This window comes from Eupeodes corollae, chromosome 1 (assembly GCF_945859685.1).
Source record: "Eupeodes corollae chromosome 1, idEupCoro1.1, whole genome shotgun sequence".
Classification (NCBI taxonomy): domain Eukaryota; kingdom Metazoa; phylum Arthropoda; class Insecta; order Diptera; family Syrphidae; genus Eupeodes; species Eupeodes corollae.
This window is the reverse complement of record NC_079147.1, coordinates 225861762-225878247: the sequence shown is the minus strand read 5'-3', so window position 1 is coordinate 225878247 and position 16486 is coordinate 225861762. Positions and strand designations below refer to the sequence as shown.

At 36.6% G+C, this 16486-nt stretch overlaps 1 protein-coding gene across 1 annotated transcript; it reads right to left on the bottom strand.

Annotated features, from left to right (window-relative positions):
- Window positions 1-2747: 2747 nt before the first annotated feature.
- LOC129939876 (uncharacterized) lies at window positions 2748-5310 on the bottom strand. Its single transcript, XM_056048054.1, has 2 exons — window positions 4196-5310; window positions 2748-3663 (listed from the first exon to the last, which is right to left on the bottom strand). The coding sequence occupies exons 1-2, from the start codon at window positions 5042-5044 to the stop codon at window positions 2929-2931; spliced, it is 1584 nt and encodes a 527-aa protein (XP_055904029.1). The 5' UTR covers window positions 5045-5310; the 3' UTR covers window positions 2748-2928.
- Between the last annotated feature and the right edge of the window lie 11176 nt (window positions 5311-16486).

The following is a 16486-nucleotide window of genomic DNA, read 5'->3' as shown; positions in this document are numbered from 1 at the left end:
AGTCAAAGCGAGATATATCCCCTTGTCATTATCCATAGATGGCACTTGCATCGAGGAGACTGAACATCTCGATATTTTTGGTATGTGTATCACCAACCATTTTTTGTGGAACGATCACATATGCGATTTCGCCAAAAATGCCGCAAGATGTTTGGGTTTTCTAAAGCGATGCAAGAAGTTTTTCGCCCCCTCTGATCTGGCTGTTATTTTCAAGACTTATGTATATGTACGTCCAAAGCTTGAGTATAACTCCCATATCTAGGCTGGTGCTCCTGCAGCTTACTTAAGCCTTTTGGACAGTATTGAACGTAGGACATTTAGATTGATTGGTGATATTACCATCGTAAGTTCATTTACGTCGTTTGAACATCGTCGAAATGTTTCTTTTCTCACACTTGTTCACCGTTATTTTAACGTTTTATGCTCTAGAGAAATAGCCAGTTGCAATCCTTAAACAATTCAACCGTAATAGGTACTCGCTCTTCTAGGAATGCTCATTAATATACCCTCGAGCCCAACTTCGGTCGTTCCTTAGCCGTACTACGCGAATGTAGAATATCTTGCCACACTATGTCTTTCCCAGCCATTGCAATATTGAGGAATTCAAAACCAATGTCCCCTTGAGTGTGCGTTTATTATAAAAAAAAACTCATGGGGCTATCATTTCGACTCAAAAACTGGATTTTCACGTTTAGATGGATTTCTGGTCGTACGTGATTTAAAAAAAAAACAGATAGTTTAATTATTAAACAAATTGCAATTATTTAAAAAAAAAAAAACTCTTGAGGTTGGCCCCAGGAAGAATTAAGAACTCAATAAATTTAATAATGCGCATTCAAACAAAGTTAGACAGTTTCTGAAATATTTGGTTTCGTTTTCTTCAAACCAGAATATTATCCCTTTGATTTGATAAAAGTAGAGGTAAGTAAGGTACCAAGATTATTCCTTATACCTGCAGGAGCAGGTACTTGAATATTTTTAATTGTATATTTGAATAATATTTCGTATATTATAAAAAAAAATATGCCTTACCCTATTACTAAACATAATACATTTTATTAATAAATCCTAAATAGGTAGATACATTACAAACATTTCGTTAATTGCTACTAATTACTTTCATCTTGTTATACAAATCAATAGATATTTTCATGTTCTAACTTAATATACATGTATAAATTCCTATACATATAAATAAAGTTATAAAATCAGCTTAGGTACCTAAGGACCTTTTCTTCGATATTATATTTCAACGAGTTTTCGTTAGGTACCTAAGAGTGAGCAGGTAGCTTACCTACTTTAAAAAAAATAACATAACAAAGTTAGATAGAGCTCAAAATAAGTAGGTACCTAGTTTATAAATGTATTCCTACTATGATAATGGGAACCTATTAGTCTAAGAAGATAAATCAAAAATAATTTATTTGAATTTTTTACGCATTTTACGCCAATGCAAATTTTCATCAACAATTTCTATTTCTTTTTTAAATAAACATAGGTAATATCTTTTCATCTATCCATCATAATTATCAAAAATAGAGGGAGGTTTCTAGGTACAGCTGCTTAGGTACTAACTTACTAAATTACCAATGAAACAAGAAACCTAACCAACTCCAACAATTCCTGTACTGTTGGACTAATAGTAAAATTCTTCCTTTTTTTTCGTCCTAAAACCAAAACTCATTAACGAGACACACATAAACTCCGTAGGTAGGTAATACCATAATAAATCATGTTGCACATGGAACATACATGAACACTAATCCTGCAACCCTCATAAAATCATACCGAATAAATAAAAATACCCAATTTTGCGTTTATTATGGAAAATCATGAAAATAATAATAAAATGTAAAAATAATTACATACCTACATATATTTATATACCTACATATATACATATATATATACCTACCTACTTGCAGTGAAAAATTGAATATAAAACAATACGTTTCTTTTCGAGCTGGCAACCAGCACCAACAGCTAGCAGCAGCAAGCGGCAACGGCAAGCACAAGCAGAAAGCAAAAAGTTTTTATCCGCATTCTACACTACTGACACTGAGTACTGTACTGACTACACACAGCTTATAAGGGGAAAAGATACACCCCAACGAACATATCACACATAGTCCACAAATACATTCAACCAAAAATTCGTTCGTGTAAACTAAAACCATTTGCCCTTCTCTACCTCTCTTCTCATCATATTATAAACATCGTCGAGCACGCCAGTCACCATCACCACTCACAAACAGTTCAAATTGTGCTCTGATACAGCATACAGCAAGCAGGAGCAGCAAACAGCACACAGCACTCAGCAGGCAGCATACAGCAGGCAACAGCAAAACCAGAATAAAAATGAAGAAAACAAACGAACAAACAAGCATGTGGAACCGGACAGCCATTGAAATTGTTCTCTGTGAGCTGAGGAAGAGAAAAACTCTATATGACCAACGTCATCCCGATTACTTAAATCGTGCCAAAAGACAAATATGCCTTGAAAGCATTTGCAAGGTGCTCTTTGATAAATTGAGCCTCAAAGTTTCCGTTGAGACGTTGAAGAACAAAATACAAATTCTTCGCGCCCAATTCGTCAAAGATCTCCGGTTAATGCTGCGAAGTAAAAAGTACAAACCGAAATTCTGGTGTTTCAAGAAAATGGAATGGCTCAAGCCGTACTGCAATAATCGTTACGGCACAAATAATGGTGCTCATTCTAATTCGGCTCAAAATGATGTAAGTCAAAATTTAGTCTTATTTGTTCCATTATATAATATGGAAATATTTATTATTTAATACTTATTTATGTTTTGATTTACATTAATTTCATTTACAGAATTCGATCGGAGAAGCCCCTCCTTCTATGAATGGTGATGAGCATCAGAGAACGGACATTTATCAAGCTTCGGGTGAACGAAAGGTGCGAAATCAGAGCGACATGACATCAACGACAACGTTTGAAGAAGATGCTCCTATGTCTTCCTCCAACATTCTGACATCAAAGGTTGGTACATTTCCCTCATTAGCAAAGTAATCTGCAAATTCTTCCCTCATGGCTTCAGCACTTTCATTGTAATGTGTGACCCCTCCTAAGGCTATCACTTCGGGCCCAATTTCTGTGAACTCTTCGTTGGCTTGGGTTGAATATAAATCCGAATTATGTTCGATTAGAAAGTTGTGTAGGATGCAGCAAGCCTTGATAACGTCTTCCACATTAGATTGGGAAATACTCAGTTGGGAAGAAAGAATCTTAAAGCGTTTCACGAGCAATCTAAATGCCAGATCAGCCACTTGGGCGGTAGCTTTTAGACGGTTGTTAAAATCTCTCCGAGCGATAGTATCGGTGTAGACAAAAGGCGTCAAAATGTGGTCATCTAGGTCAAAGCCGTTTTCCGATATGAAGACATACGGCAATACTCGATTGTTGCCGATGCTCTGAGCTGGCGGGGCTGTGTCCTGAGCCAGATAAACGCTTTCCTCTTCCTTCTCTATAGCTACGTGTAGAAACTTGCTATTGGCATCGACTAGAGCCAATAAGTTTACAGTTCGCGGCGATTTAAATTTGAAATGTCGCCTTGTCAGGACCCCCAGACATAGAGGAAAATGCCATTGAGTTTCGAATTCTTCAGCTTTGCTCGCCCATTCTGATTCACATAGCGGTAGCTGTAACAGATATAAATAATAACAAACATTTTCTTTTATTTATTTCTAGATGGTAGAAACAGTTTTGGAGGAACCAAACAATGATCACTATCTTGAAGATATCAATGAACAATTCTACGAAACAATTGCCCTGACACAGCAAATCGTGCAGAATCGAGTAGCATCCAAGGAGCTTAGAGCAGACAAGGCTAAAAACCAAAATAGCTGGGAAGGAGAACTTGTAAAAAGTCAACTGGATCTGATTTCAGATGAAACCATACGAAGCGATACTATGTGGGAGATACAATGCGTCTTGAGGAGAGGCATCGAGCAAGACCGAGTTCTTCCCAAGCGTAGACGAAAAAAGAACCGACGGCCGTCAATAGCCAACTCAGAAGCATCTCTAAACGGAAGTTACATAAGTTTGGACTCCAACAATAGTATAGACGCAGCCATGAATAATGTTGCTTAGTTTTATGAATGTTTATTAAATATTTAACTAATGTTTAGTGTTTATTTGTATTAGATTAATAAAAACAAAATAGAAACTTACCCTTAAATACTTTTCTTGTAAATTTGTCCAAAGCGCCTTACACAATTGTGGGAGATTGACGCACAGGAAAGATCGCGATATTTTGATATTTCTCTCCATGGTTTTGTATGTCTCGCCGGTTGCCAAATACCTCAGAATGATGGCTAAACGTTGTTCGGATGCAACAGTCATGCGCATGCAGGTTGTCTGATGGTCAATGTCTTTCTTGATAATTGTAAGAAGCAAGTTAAAAGTACTAATGTCCAATTTAAGAAAGTCCAAGAAAAGACTCATGTAGTCTGTGATCTTTGGCTCGGCACAGAAGAGATCGATCGAATCTGTGGGTTTGAGTCCAAGCAGAACCCGTCTTCTTTCATCTTCGAATTGTGACCATTGTTTTCGACGTTTTTTTTCCGAGTCTTGTGAAATATCTTGCAAGCCATCTTTAATATCGGCTGTTGTATCGGTGTCGTTAAGCTGATCCGCAGACGTTAGTGGCATCGAGTGAACATCGATTTTAAAGTCTCCCACATCGGCGGAGTCTTCAAGCTTATCCTCAATGGGCGAGTTAACAACTGCTGGCCGGCGGCGGACTTCTGGCCGATGATGGTTTGGAATTCGTTGTGCGACCATTGCTCTCTCAGGTGTCGAACTTCTAGAATACCTATTATAGTCAACATCAGGCTCGTCTTGAACGGCAATTCTCCGTCTTTTTGTTCCATATTTGGGTTGTTTGAGCAAGTGAAGAGCAACAGCTGATGTGACCAGACTCAATGCTAATATCTCATCTTCACTATCCGAACCGTCTTGTAGGAGAGCGAGGGCTGACTTGGCCAACTCTAGTGGAGCTAAATGCTGTGGCCGTGCCATTGTCTTCACTATCGATGTCGATGAATCGAACGAAATAAGCTTCTTCCAGCGCGTGTGAACACTGATTTCCCACCACAAGAATGAATACTAATTTATTACTAATGAAAACCAACAGTCGTACGTACACAACAAACTATACGACGCCGCCGTAGCCGTTGCCGTTTTTAGATGCTATTTGTGTTCACAACACAAGTTCACACTGGCACTCCATCGTGTATACACAGCGCAGCGCAGCACATGGCAAGGCCCGCAAGGGAGTTCTTCTTCTTCTTGCTTGGCATGATTTTGTGTACGCTAGCCCAACGCTGCTATACGGTATTGTGTCTGGTATAGCTTGGAATTATATTTCTTTTGAATGTGTTTAGGTAAATATACGTCGCGTCGTATATAAGAAAACTCTCGCATACAGAAGCAAACACTTCGTCGCAGTCGTGGCGTAGCGTTGTCGTGTCGCTCCTGTTTCAGTTTTCTCTTATTTACCATTACCATCCATAGTAGGTACATCATGTCGTTGAGTTGTTCCAACTCCGAGAGCTGCACTCGTATATATATATATAAAAACTAGAATGCGAATTTGCGGACAAAAGAACAGAAAATATAGATGAAAACAAAAAAGCAAACAAAATTGTTTTGAATTGCAAGAAAAAGGGAGGAAAAAGAAACGAACTCAAACGAGTGTCAGTATATGGAGGTATAGCATATAGCAATAGCTACAGCTGTTGTATTATGTATTCAAAAAATCGAGCCACAGCAACCCATCAAAAACAATATATATGTATGTAGGTATAGTTGAATGATTTCTTGTTTTATGTTTTGTGCGTTTATCTTTATCTACAATGTATACTGAAAACTGAAATACCTACCGAGGGCGAAGTTGCCAAGTTTAATGGCTTCTATTTAGGCAGGAACCTATATTTGGGTTAAACGTAAATATACATAGATAATAATAAGTGATGGAATTGGTAAACCTAGGTAGGGTAGGTAGAACAGAACAATTCCGTTGAACCTAATCTTTGCTTCTGAATGATTAGTGATTTTTATTGACATTCACCCTTGTTGCGATAGTCATTTCACTTCAACGCCAGTTGTCGTCTTTTTAGTCGTGCCGCTTTTTAAACGGTACATATTGCGTAGCTTGTAGGTATGTATGTATGTAGGTTTTTCGATCTGATTGCCGATTCAATGGAATTTGTTTCACCTAACATTTTTAGCAAGTCTTTGGAATCAGATCATTTGAAGGAGTTTTAGAAGCGGAGCGTTGTTTTCTTGGTTTGATGTGGAGGTGGAGAGAAATAGCTTACGAGAGACACCTGCCAAAAATCCGGTTGGGTTCACAATATCATGGAACGACAAGATCCTTTCTATCGTTTCCTCAACGTAATTAAAAAAAAATAGTTAAAAGCCTCATCCGCTTGCAGTTTATATTTTTTTCTGTTCAGGAAGTCATCCCATGTGACAGCCTGCATTTCAAAGAATTTTTAGGATAGATACAACTTTATTAAGTTTATTATCATTTATTAACATAGTCCGACAGAATAAATACAAAATTTGAATTAAAAATATTCTAAAGCACACGAGTTACACCGGTGTTAACAATTCCACCTCTAAAAAATGGGCTCGCACTTCCTCTACGACTCCGGCTGATTGTCTTATCTAAAAAAAAGTAAACGGCGTTTTAATCTGTAATCCTAAATGCGTGGAATGAACTATCATCAAATGAGTAGACCAAAAATTGAGACATTCTATGTGTTTACATGTGCTGAATCCAACCCAACAAATTTCAAGTCATTCGGTCAAGCTATTTTTGAGTTACAATGGAGGAAAGTTTGAAAAACACAGTTTTGGAGAAAAACTCGTTTAAGGTTTCAAGTCCTCTTAACTATGAAAATATCGACTTACCTTTCAATCGGCGATGCCTGGTCCATAGAGTATTCCTTACTCTTCTTCTTAAAACTCTTTGAAAGCAGATTGTTTAGGTCTTCAATCAATTCTGGCTTGTTTAACGGCATCACTTACGCGCCACTCAGAACGTGAGATTCGCTTTTCATCACGTTTCTCAACATATGTATAGGCTTCGTGGTCTATAGGGCATCCCATAACCAACATTACTTTCAAAGTACCTTTAAGACCTCCATTAAAGATTTCCTGAATAACTTTAACTGGTCTTTTTCCACCAAATTCCTTTATTTGTTTTATCTTTTTTAACAGCCCAAAGTCGTATCTTAAAACGAGTTCGAATTTTGAAAAATCCCGTTACAACCATGTTCTAGACATATTAAACTAGCAATTTATGAAAAAAAAATCGTTTTTTGAATAGCAATTGCTGTTCAACCTTAAATTGGCCTCGAATAAACCATTTGGACTTGTTTGCATACATTTAACACTTAATTCCTTGCCCAAAGACTCTCATTCAATCTTTGTTTGTTTAACTGTGGAAACGCCTCTTTTAAATTTGTTTACCAGGCTTTCGTTTGCCTCCATAAGCTCCACAGGTCGTTTTATTTAAAAAAACTTAAATTTTGGACAAAATTTGGAGTTTTACTTGACATAGGCTTTTCACACCAAGTCCAAAACCCGGTTTTCGCAAAATTTTCCCATACATTGGTAAACCACAAGTTTTATATAAAACCTCTCGAAAACTAGTAGCAATTCAAAGTTGAACCAAACAAACAAACCTTTCGAAACATTCAGCGCTCAAATTAATGTAAACAAAATAGCTGATGGGTGCTGTCAAAACTAATATTTCATTTTGAAATAAATTTGGCCGTGGTAAGAAATATTATTTATACAATTTCCTTACAAAATAAGAATTATTACTTTTTTTTATTTACAGAGTATGGAAGAGAAAAAAAAGAAAACTTTGGGGGAGCTCCGTGGCAACAAAGAAACGTCAAGAATAAAAGCCCGGTGACTATTTGCGGCACTGGTGGTTCTTTTATGATCCTCCTGAGTTTCAAACGCTCTTTATTAAGCGAGGAACCGGAATTCACACTGGCGTAACGACCGCAAGGACGAGGAAAACTTGCTCATAGTTCGTAATAACGTTTCCAAGGAATGCGTCTTCGAACTCATCGCCACAAATATGTTCGACGCTTTCGCTTACTACCTGGAGAAAGATTCTCCGGTAACTCCGTTACATTACAAGGGTTTGGGAGATATGAGAAAGGCGATAAGTTCATTTGTGGAGGAGAATAAGTACTCGTATGAAAGAAAATCTTTGGTGGAGGCTATGTCGCAGCGGGCTAGGAAAATTTGCGCCAAAACATTCCACAATGTGGGAATCGTTGTCCCAGTAAATAAAACCACAACAGTGGGCTATCGCCTCTTGATGGACAGCGATGCCAAAATCAAGAAGATTCTCAGTCCTTTTGATAAGTCAGGCGAGTCCTTAAAGCAAGAAACTAAAGAGATAGTCATGGAGAAATTGCAGCCCATCATAAAAGCTTTAGTGATCGCTCTGGATGAGTGTGCTTTTGGTTCGAATCTGGAACTAGGAATTGACCTTTTCTGCCTCGGCTATAAAGACCTACACGAAATCGTTCAGAATCTTCTCAACCGCCCATAAGTTGCTCGGACCGCCACAATATATGGCGATTCTGAAGGCACATTTGGCCAACAGTTGAAACTCTTTTTCTAAACGAGCTAGTGTTGCGTTAAAATCTATTTGAATTGGTTAGAATTCATTTAATTTTCACAAAAAAAAATGAAAAGAACAAAACTATTTACTCACAAATCTTTTCATCAATACAAAATTTGACAGCTGGTGTTAAACAAATTAAAATGTCAACGAAAACGTGTAAATGTTCGGTGTGAACAATTTTCGGTTTGGATTTAGTGTGAAAAGGTTTTAACAGTACCTATTACGATAAATGTCACTAAATGAAGGCATTCCACAAAACTAAAAACTCCGATTGGCGTTGAACGCCATAAGTTATACCGAAAATACTTTGGGGTTTTCTATGGCTTTCAAAGACTAACTCAATAAGGCTGATTTATAGGAGTCCCATCGCTTTTGAGTAAATGTTTTGAAGTCAATACCTGCTGATCCATAGATAAATATAGGTAGTTGAATACTTATTAATAGAGAATGCCTAACGTTATGATGAATCATAACGATCAAAAGGTATTTATAGAGCCTTGATTAATAATTTCCAATTCTGACTATAGGTACAAGTTGTTTTAAGGATCAGCAGTAGGCTTTTGATAAGTCGTTTACGATATTTTATTTTGGCGCTTACGATAAATGGGCGGGAGATATTCTATACCTATTTAAGTGGTAAAGAAATCATACAAAAACATAAATAAAAATATATTCTTATGTAAAATAATGTTTAGAATTCTTTTTTTTTAGGTACTTCGTTGGTGTTTCAGACTATTCTTTTTAGATTATATTAGGGGAATTTACGATCTATTGCATTTAGTCTGGGAATTGCATTTGAGTGTAAATATATGCACAACACAACGACCGAAAAGCAAATAAAAAAGCAAGGTGTACTTGCAACGATTTTTGACAGTTGGTAGAACAGCTGATTATTGTTATTTTTATTTTTGTGTGAAATTCAAAAGTTTATTTTGGTTTTATGCCGTGGAAAACTGAAAAAAAAAAAACAAATTATTGATTCGCTTATAGAAGAAGCTGCTGCTACAATTATTGAAGAAGGTAAGTCAATTATTCTTATACATAATTTTTAATAAAAAAAAAATATCTCAAAAATTATTTATTGATTTATTGCTGTCAAAATAGTGTTGCTCATGTTTGTGCATTTGTTTACTTTAGGGTTTCAACGAAGTAAATTTGCACTACTAAAGCATGTGCATATTCATAATTTTTGTTAGTGTAGAGCATCTGTATGCACAAAAAATATGCACATGCACTTATGCAAGACCATTAACACCCGATCGTGAATTCCCCTATTGTTTCAACACGTATAAGTTTTTAAAAACCTAGGGCCGATTATTTTGCTTCAGTTAACATTAGAGTCAGCTTATCCAAAATATATGTATCTGGTGTAAATTTCTATTCAAATAGCGATATAAATTTTAAATATTTTCCTCCATAATATTCATCCTGGCCTTTATAACGGTTGAGAAGTTTTTAACATTACCTTCTTACGTCGATTCAATAAACTATGGTACCATTTTTTACCAGGCCTGCCATATTAGAATACCAACTATTTTTAACCTACAACTAGAAAGTAATATTTTAACCAATTTACGACTTTTGTACCTCATCTTCTGTAAGTACACATCTGCATAAGCCCATCTAAAATGTATTCCTATTTCCTAATTCCTATCATAAAATGCAGTTATGAGTATAATAAGATCATTACTTGGTGCTCGAAAGCTCAAATGGGTCTAACAAATAACTGTTAAGGCTTTTTCTAGCGAAGTTTTACTTTATGTTTGATATTCTCTTTCTCATGCCCACAAAAAAATCATCTGGGGCCAATACAAATGACCACTCCTTGATAACATTACTTTTAAAGTCTGATCCTTTTAAGATCCTCTAAGACAAACGGCTTCAAGACTTTCGAAAAGATAACCAAACCCTTGAAGACTCTTTAATTTTCTTGAAACAAAATATTTACTTTTTTGGACACAAACAAATATTTCTGATACTCAGAGCCGGATTTAGGGAAGGACAACCAGGTCGAAAGCGCCGGGCCTCCATAAACGGGAGGCCCCCACAATAGAGGCTTGGAAAATTCCAATTCCAACTAATAAACACTAGTAAACATCTTTTCCTTTGATATCTTTTTTTTTACCTCTTTTACCTTTATCTACACCCTACAGTACTTTGTACATACATGATAATTTATTTATATTAATCTTATATATTTGTTCATTCCAATCAATAAGTGAAATATAAAAATCTCAAATGGAAGCACTTCCAATTCACTACCCATCTTGAAGGAGTACCCCAATCGCCTAATGGCTGAGTGGGGTAGTAATTGCCCGCAACCTCGGAGATTAGGTATTCGATTCCGTGTCTCGACAATTTTGTACAAAATTTGGAATTCTTGGAAAAATTAATTATTATTGACTAATTGGTAATTTGTCCATCGGATATTCAATTCTTTGATTTTGTGCAGAATTTGTACACGTTTTTCACATCCAGTAAATAGCGGCATCGAATACTAATTAAGAAATTATCATAGAAGAAAAGCGGCCAATTTTAAGTCTTGGAAAAGCTCAGTGAAACTCGTTATTTTTTTTCGAACTGAAGCTACGAAAGCTTTAGTCAACTATCCGTAAATCGAAGAAGCTCTAACCACTTACAATAAAGAGCAAAAAGACGTCGTTGTGAGGAATGAAGCAAAGCAACTTCTACGGAAGATGACTGGTCTCGAAACCTCTTTGTTTGCAACATTTTGGAACGCTCCAAGATGAGCGATTCAACGCTACAAACAAGATGTTGGAAGACCCAAAAATGATTCTTGAATCTCCAATGCCTGCATTAGAATCATTGAAATCATTCGTGGAATCCAAGCGAAATGATTTTGATAAATACAAGGAAGCAGCCAAAAAAATATCCCATACTGATGAATACGTACAATCACACACCCGCACCAGAACGAGAAATGTGAGGTTAAATCCGCTCGATTACGGGAAAGTACAAGACGCAAATCTGTCACGAAGGAAAAATACAAAGTGTCCGCCTTGATCCCAGTGATTGACCAGCTATCCGTTTCTCTTACTGAAAGATTGCATGCCTATGAAGCTGTACGTTCGAGATTTGGTTTCCTGAATCACATCGAGGAGCTGGATGCTGAAAATTTGCACGCTGCAACAGAGGCATTGGTGAAAGTGTATCCAGATGATTTAGACCCTTGTCTTGATAATGAGTTGGTTCAATTTGTGTCTTTGATTGCCTCATGCAAAAAGGAAAAGGACTATGTAACAGATCAATCGCCGGAACTATTTTACTACCAAATTCTCGAACATCAAAATTTCAGAGCTCACACATTTCCAAACCTCCAAATTGCATTGAGAATGTATTTGGCTTTGATGGTAATAAATTGCGCCGTCTTTCGAAGCATTGAAAGCGATTTACTCCGAGAACTGGATTTCAACATCATCAACGATTTTTCGACGAAAAAGGAATCTACTTGGCCTTCTTCATTGCCCTGAGGCCTCTTCACCTCTTAGTCCGGCCCTGCTGATAATATGGGTTAACCTGCTTCATAAAATATTTTATTGTTACATTTGCACTGCGAAAAATTATGAAATACGTAAATAATCGTGAAGGTTTTCATACAACTATAATTTTGTTAATAGTGGGTGTGGCAGGGGGCGTCCAAACGCGTTAAATTGAGTGCAATTTTCAATTTATCTCAAAAAAGTTTGATTTGATTGATTTTTGTCAACTCTCTTCCTACATACAATCGACGACGCACTGTGCATCGTCCCTGGAAACATGGCGTCTGATCCATAAATTATCAAATTTTCATATATGTATGTATGTATGTATGTAGGTACTGTTCCTATGCCTTTATTTCGTAAAAGGAACATCGAATTGTAGCTAACATTATCCCATTGATGGTGTAGGTAAGTTTTTGCTAAGTAGGTATGGAGCTTTTAGGATCAAAGCTTTTTGAGAGAAAAAGATTTCAAATTGATAAAATACAGTTACATACATGTACATATACCTTCTTACCAATTTGTAGGTTATGTTTTTACTGCGAAATACCTAGTTTAATTACGTGTTTGATACGGTAAGGTAGGTGAGTACCCTAGAATTCGCTCGACGACGTACATAGCTATACGGTACGGTACCTAAGCGTATGCTCGTCTGGACCACAAGACAAGAGAGCATAGCGCATTGGAATTTCTATTATTGTTATAATGTTTATTTTCTTTCTCAACCATATCTACGTCTTCAATCGGACGGAGCAACAACAAATGTATCTAAAAATTCCAAATCAAACAACGCACTCATAAGATATGGGCACCAACACTTAAACATTATTATATCATTCCTCACGATTACAGTTTACAGCATGAAATAACTGTATGCATATAATACCTACAAAATTATTGTATTATACCTACGAAACGAATATGAAGATATACCTACATATAAAAGTATCTATAGCTATATGAAACAATAAATATGTCATTACTTGAACATGGCTTACGATATATTTACCTACCTACGTAAGTATCTATCTAAATATACAAAAATGTATATTGATAAAAATGTATCTACGTATGTATGTATGTATCTACATTTGTTTAGATCTGTATTTGAGCTCTTTCTTTTGAATCCATTGCCCATTTTATAGATTTTTCTACGTTTATTTTACCACACAAACGTAGAAACAAAGGCTGAATTTTATATACATACACACAAAACAATACCCATACATCCAAATATGAAATCTTAAAATATCATATGTATACTGTAGCTATATCTTCTTAATTTGTCTAACTCAAACCCTCCAACTCTAAGCTCTTATAACCAAAATTATTCCAACAACGCAAAACGTATTCCCTTCCCCTTGCTGGTCTTTGGACAATGACAAACACGGTATACGGGCATACGGGAAACGGCACAAAACGAAAACCACCACAAAGCAATAACAAAAGAGGAAGCGAGAAGGAACCGTGATGAAACTGCTTCGTGCCGCCGACTACGACTACGGCTACGCCGCTACCGCCACGACAACGGCGCGCGGCGGATACAATTTGGGGCTTGTCGAATGTCGTGTCGATGTCGACACTGGCCACATTTTATTCATTTTTTCTTTATACTCTTACATTTACACATGCAAACTTTATTTTATATGCAACGAATAAGTATCTTTTTTCCATATTTCCATTAGGTACCTATAAAAGAAGCTTTGTCGGTTCGGTTTCGTTAAAAGATACAGAATCGGTAAGTATCTGTAGATTGGATAGTTTTCAAGCAAGCAATCTATATGTTGCGTTTTCATATATGAATGTATATACACTCCGGTTCAACTGAATAAGCCAAATTCTGTCTGAGTTACATTGTCCGTTACAGTGGTCAACAAGGTTATGTAAAAAGGTTTCAATCAAATTAATCTTTTTCTAAGGTTTTTAATGGTGAATCTGACTTCAAAATCAATCTGTCACGTCAGGTTTTTGAGGTACAACCTATTTCAAAGGGTGGTTAAACTTTGAGGGCTGATGTTGAATGTGAACCACACCTAAACGTCAAGTTTTTTTCTGCATTTCATTTGACGTTTCTCAATTTCGGACTAATTCAATTTTAATGATGTTGATAAAAGTACCGCTACTTTTTTCTCATATAAAAAAAAATGAAGTTCTATTTTGCGTCAATTCAATAGACATAGGCCTTTATTTACGAGGGTTCTAAAACGATTGACAAAAAAGATTAGCATAGAGAGAGAAGCAGAGGTTGGGAGGCTGAAAATTAATTTAAGCAAAACAAAAATGACCAGCCTCGGAACCCGACCATCCACTCAAACAAATATTTCCTCGAAACCGGTGGAAAAAGTGGAGAGCTTTCAATACCTTGAAAGTATCATCTCCATCGAAGGCGGAAGGGAGAAAGACGTCATCCACCGCATCAGTAAAGCAAAAGTGGCGTTCGGTATGCTGTCAAAAATTTGGAGGAATAACTCTATCAGCTTAAGAAGAAAACTACAAATGTTTCGCATAAATGTCGAATCTGTCTTTCTTTATGGGTGCAGCACTTGGAAGGTTACTTCAGTCATTACAAGAAACCTACAAACCTTCTTGAATAGATGTCTTCTCGTAATATCCTAAGGATTTTCTGGCCAAACCGTATATCAAATGAAGTCCTTCATAGATCCTTCAGCCATTACAAGAAACCTACAAACCTTCGTGAATAGATTGTCTTCGTAACATCCTGAGGATTTTCTGTCAAAACCGTATTTCAAAGGAGGTCCTTAATAGAAGGACAGACCAGGAATCTATAGAATCTATAATACGAAGACGTAAGTGGCAATGGATTGGACATACGCTTCGAAAAGGTAACGCTCACACAAGAAGGAAGAAGATCTCGACGACCTATAAGCACATGGCGCAGGACAGTCGAGGTGAAATCAGCGTCACTAGGTAAAAGTGGGAGGAAGCTGAGACACATCTCCGGAAACCGCCCTATGCCCCTTAAGGGGTTCCCAATGGACTTAACAGTAAGTATAGATAGGTAGTTATAAGTTTAAGTGAAATTAGACGTTTTAATTAAAATAAAAGAAAGATGTGTAGATCAAAACCTCTAAAGAAAATGTTGAAAAGGCTTAAACCAGTTAATAAGGATAACAAGAACTTACGGGCGTATTGAAGCAGTGAAGATGAGGTGCTTCTTCATACTTTTTAAATTTATGAAGGTTGATTTCTTAAAAGCTATAAGAAAGTTTTTCAAAAAAACACATGCAGTTTAGAAAAATGCGATAGTACAGTCCATATTATTTAATGTTTGAAGATTATTTCATGCAAATGTTGACTATATCTTCATTGGTCCATCCGCTTAGTATGCCAATTTTGGCATATTCTTTCCAACATTTCGGCCGGTATCTTACGAATAAATGCTGTCTTTCAATGCATTAAGCCATGAGCCTTAACATAAAAAAAAATTCTAAAGGCGTTAAATCGCACGATTTAGGCGGCCAATTAACCGGTCCCGAACGTGAAATAAAATGTTCACCGAAATGGCCTTTCAATAAGTGCATTGTTGCTCGTGCTGTGTGGCATGTGGCACCGTCTTGTTGAAACCACATCTCGATCTCATGCAAGTTAAGCTCTTGCATTCTTGGCAAAAAAAATTGGATATCATCTCTCGGTAACGCTCATCATTCACAGATACGTTACGATTCGCATCGTTTTTGAAGAAATACGGTCCAGTGATGTCACCAGCTCATAAACCGCACCAAACTGTGACTTTTTCTGGATGCATTGGTAGCTCATGCAATTCTTCTGGCTGATATCCACTTCAAAATCAATAATTCTTCTTATTTATGTTCCCTTTAAAACAAAAATGATAATAGCTAAAAAATCAACAATAATTTAATGCTTATTTTTCCTAACAAGAATGACCGGCGCGTTCCTTTTTTAACCGCTGGTCTAGATCGTAACAACATATAATTCTATAGAAGATAGTGAAAAGGACGGGCATAATTGTTTGCCATCCCGTCAGACTGCGTTCTATGTGACCAGGCCCTTAAGGAGCATGGAAAAAGTAAACGTTTAGAATTCTCTCGGTTCCATATGAGCTCTGAAACAAAAGATAATGGCGTCTCGTGGTTTTTCCTTCGAGAAGAAGTTGAATTTTGAATTAGGTACCTGATGGATTTGATGATTATGTCTAAGAAGTCGGAAAGCTGTAATCTAATTTGCAACCGTTTACAGTAATTTTAAAACCCCCAAAATAATTGCAATTACTTACAAGGAAATCTTGAATTTTTCTTAAATTTTCCTAAATGAGTGTCCTTG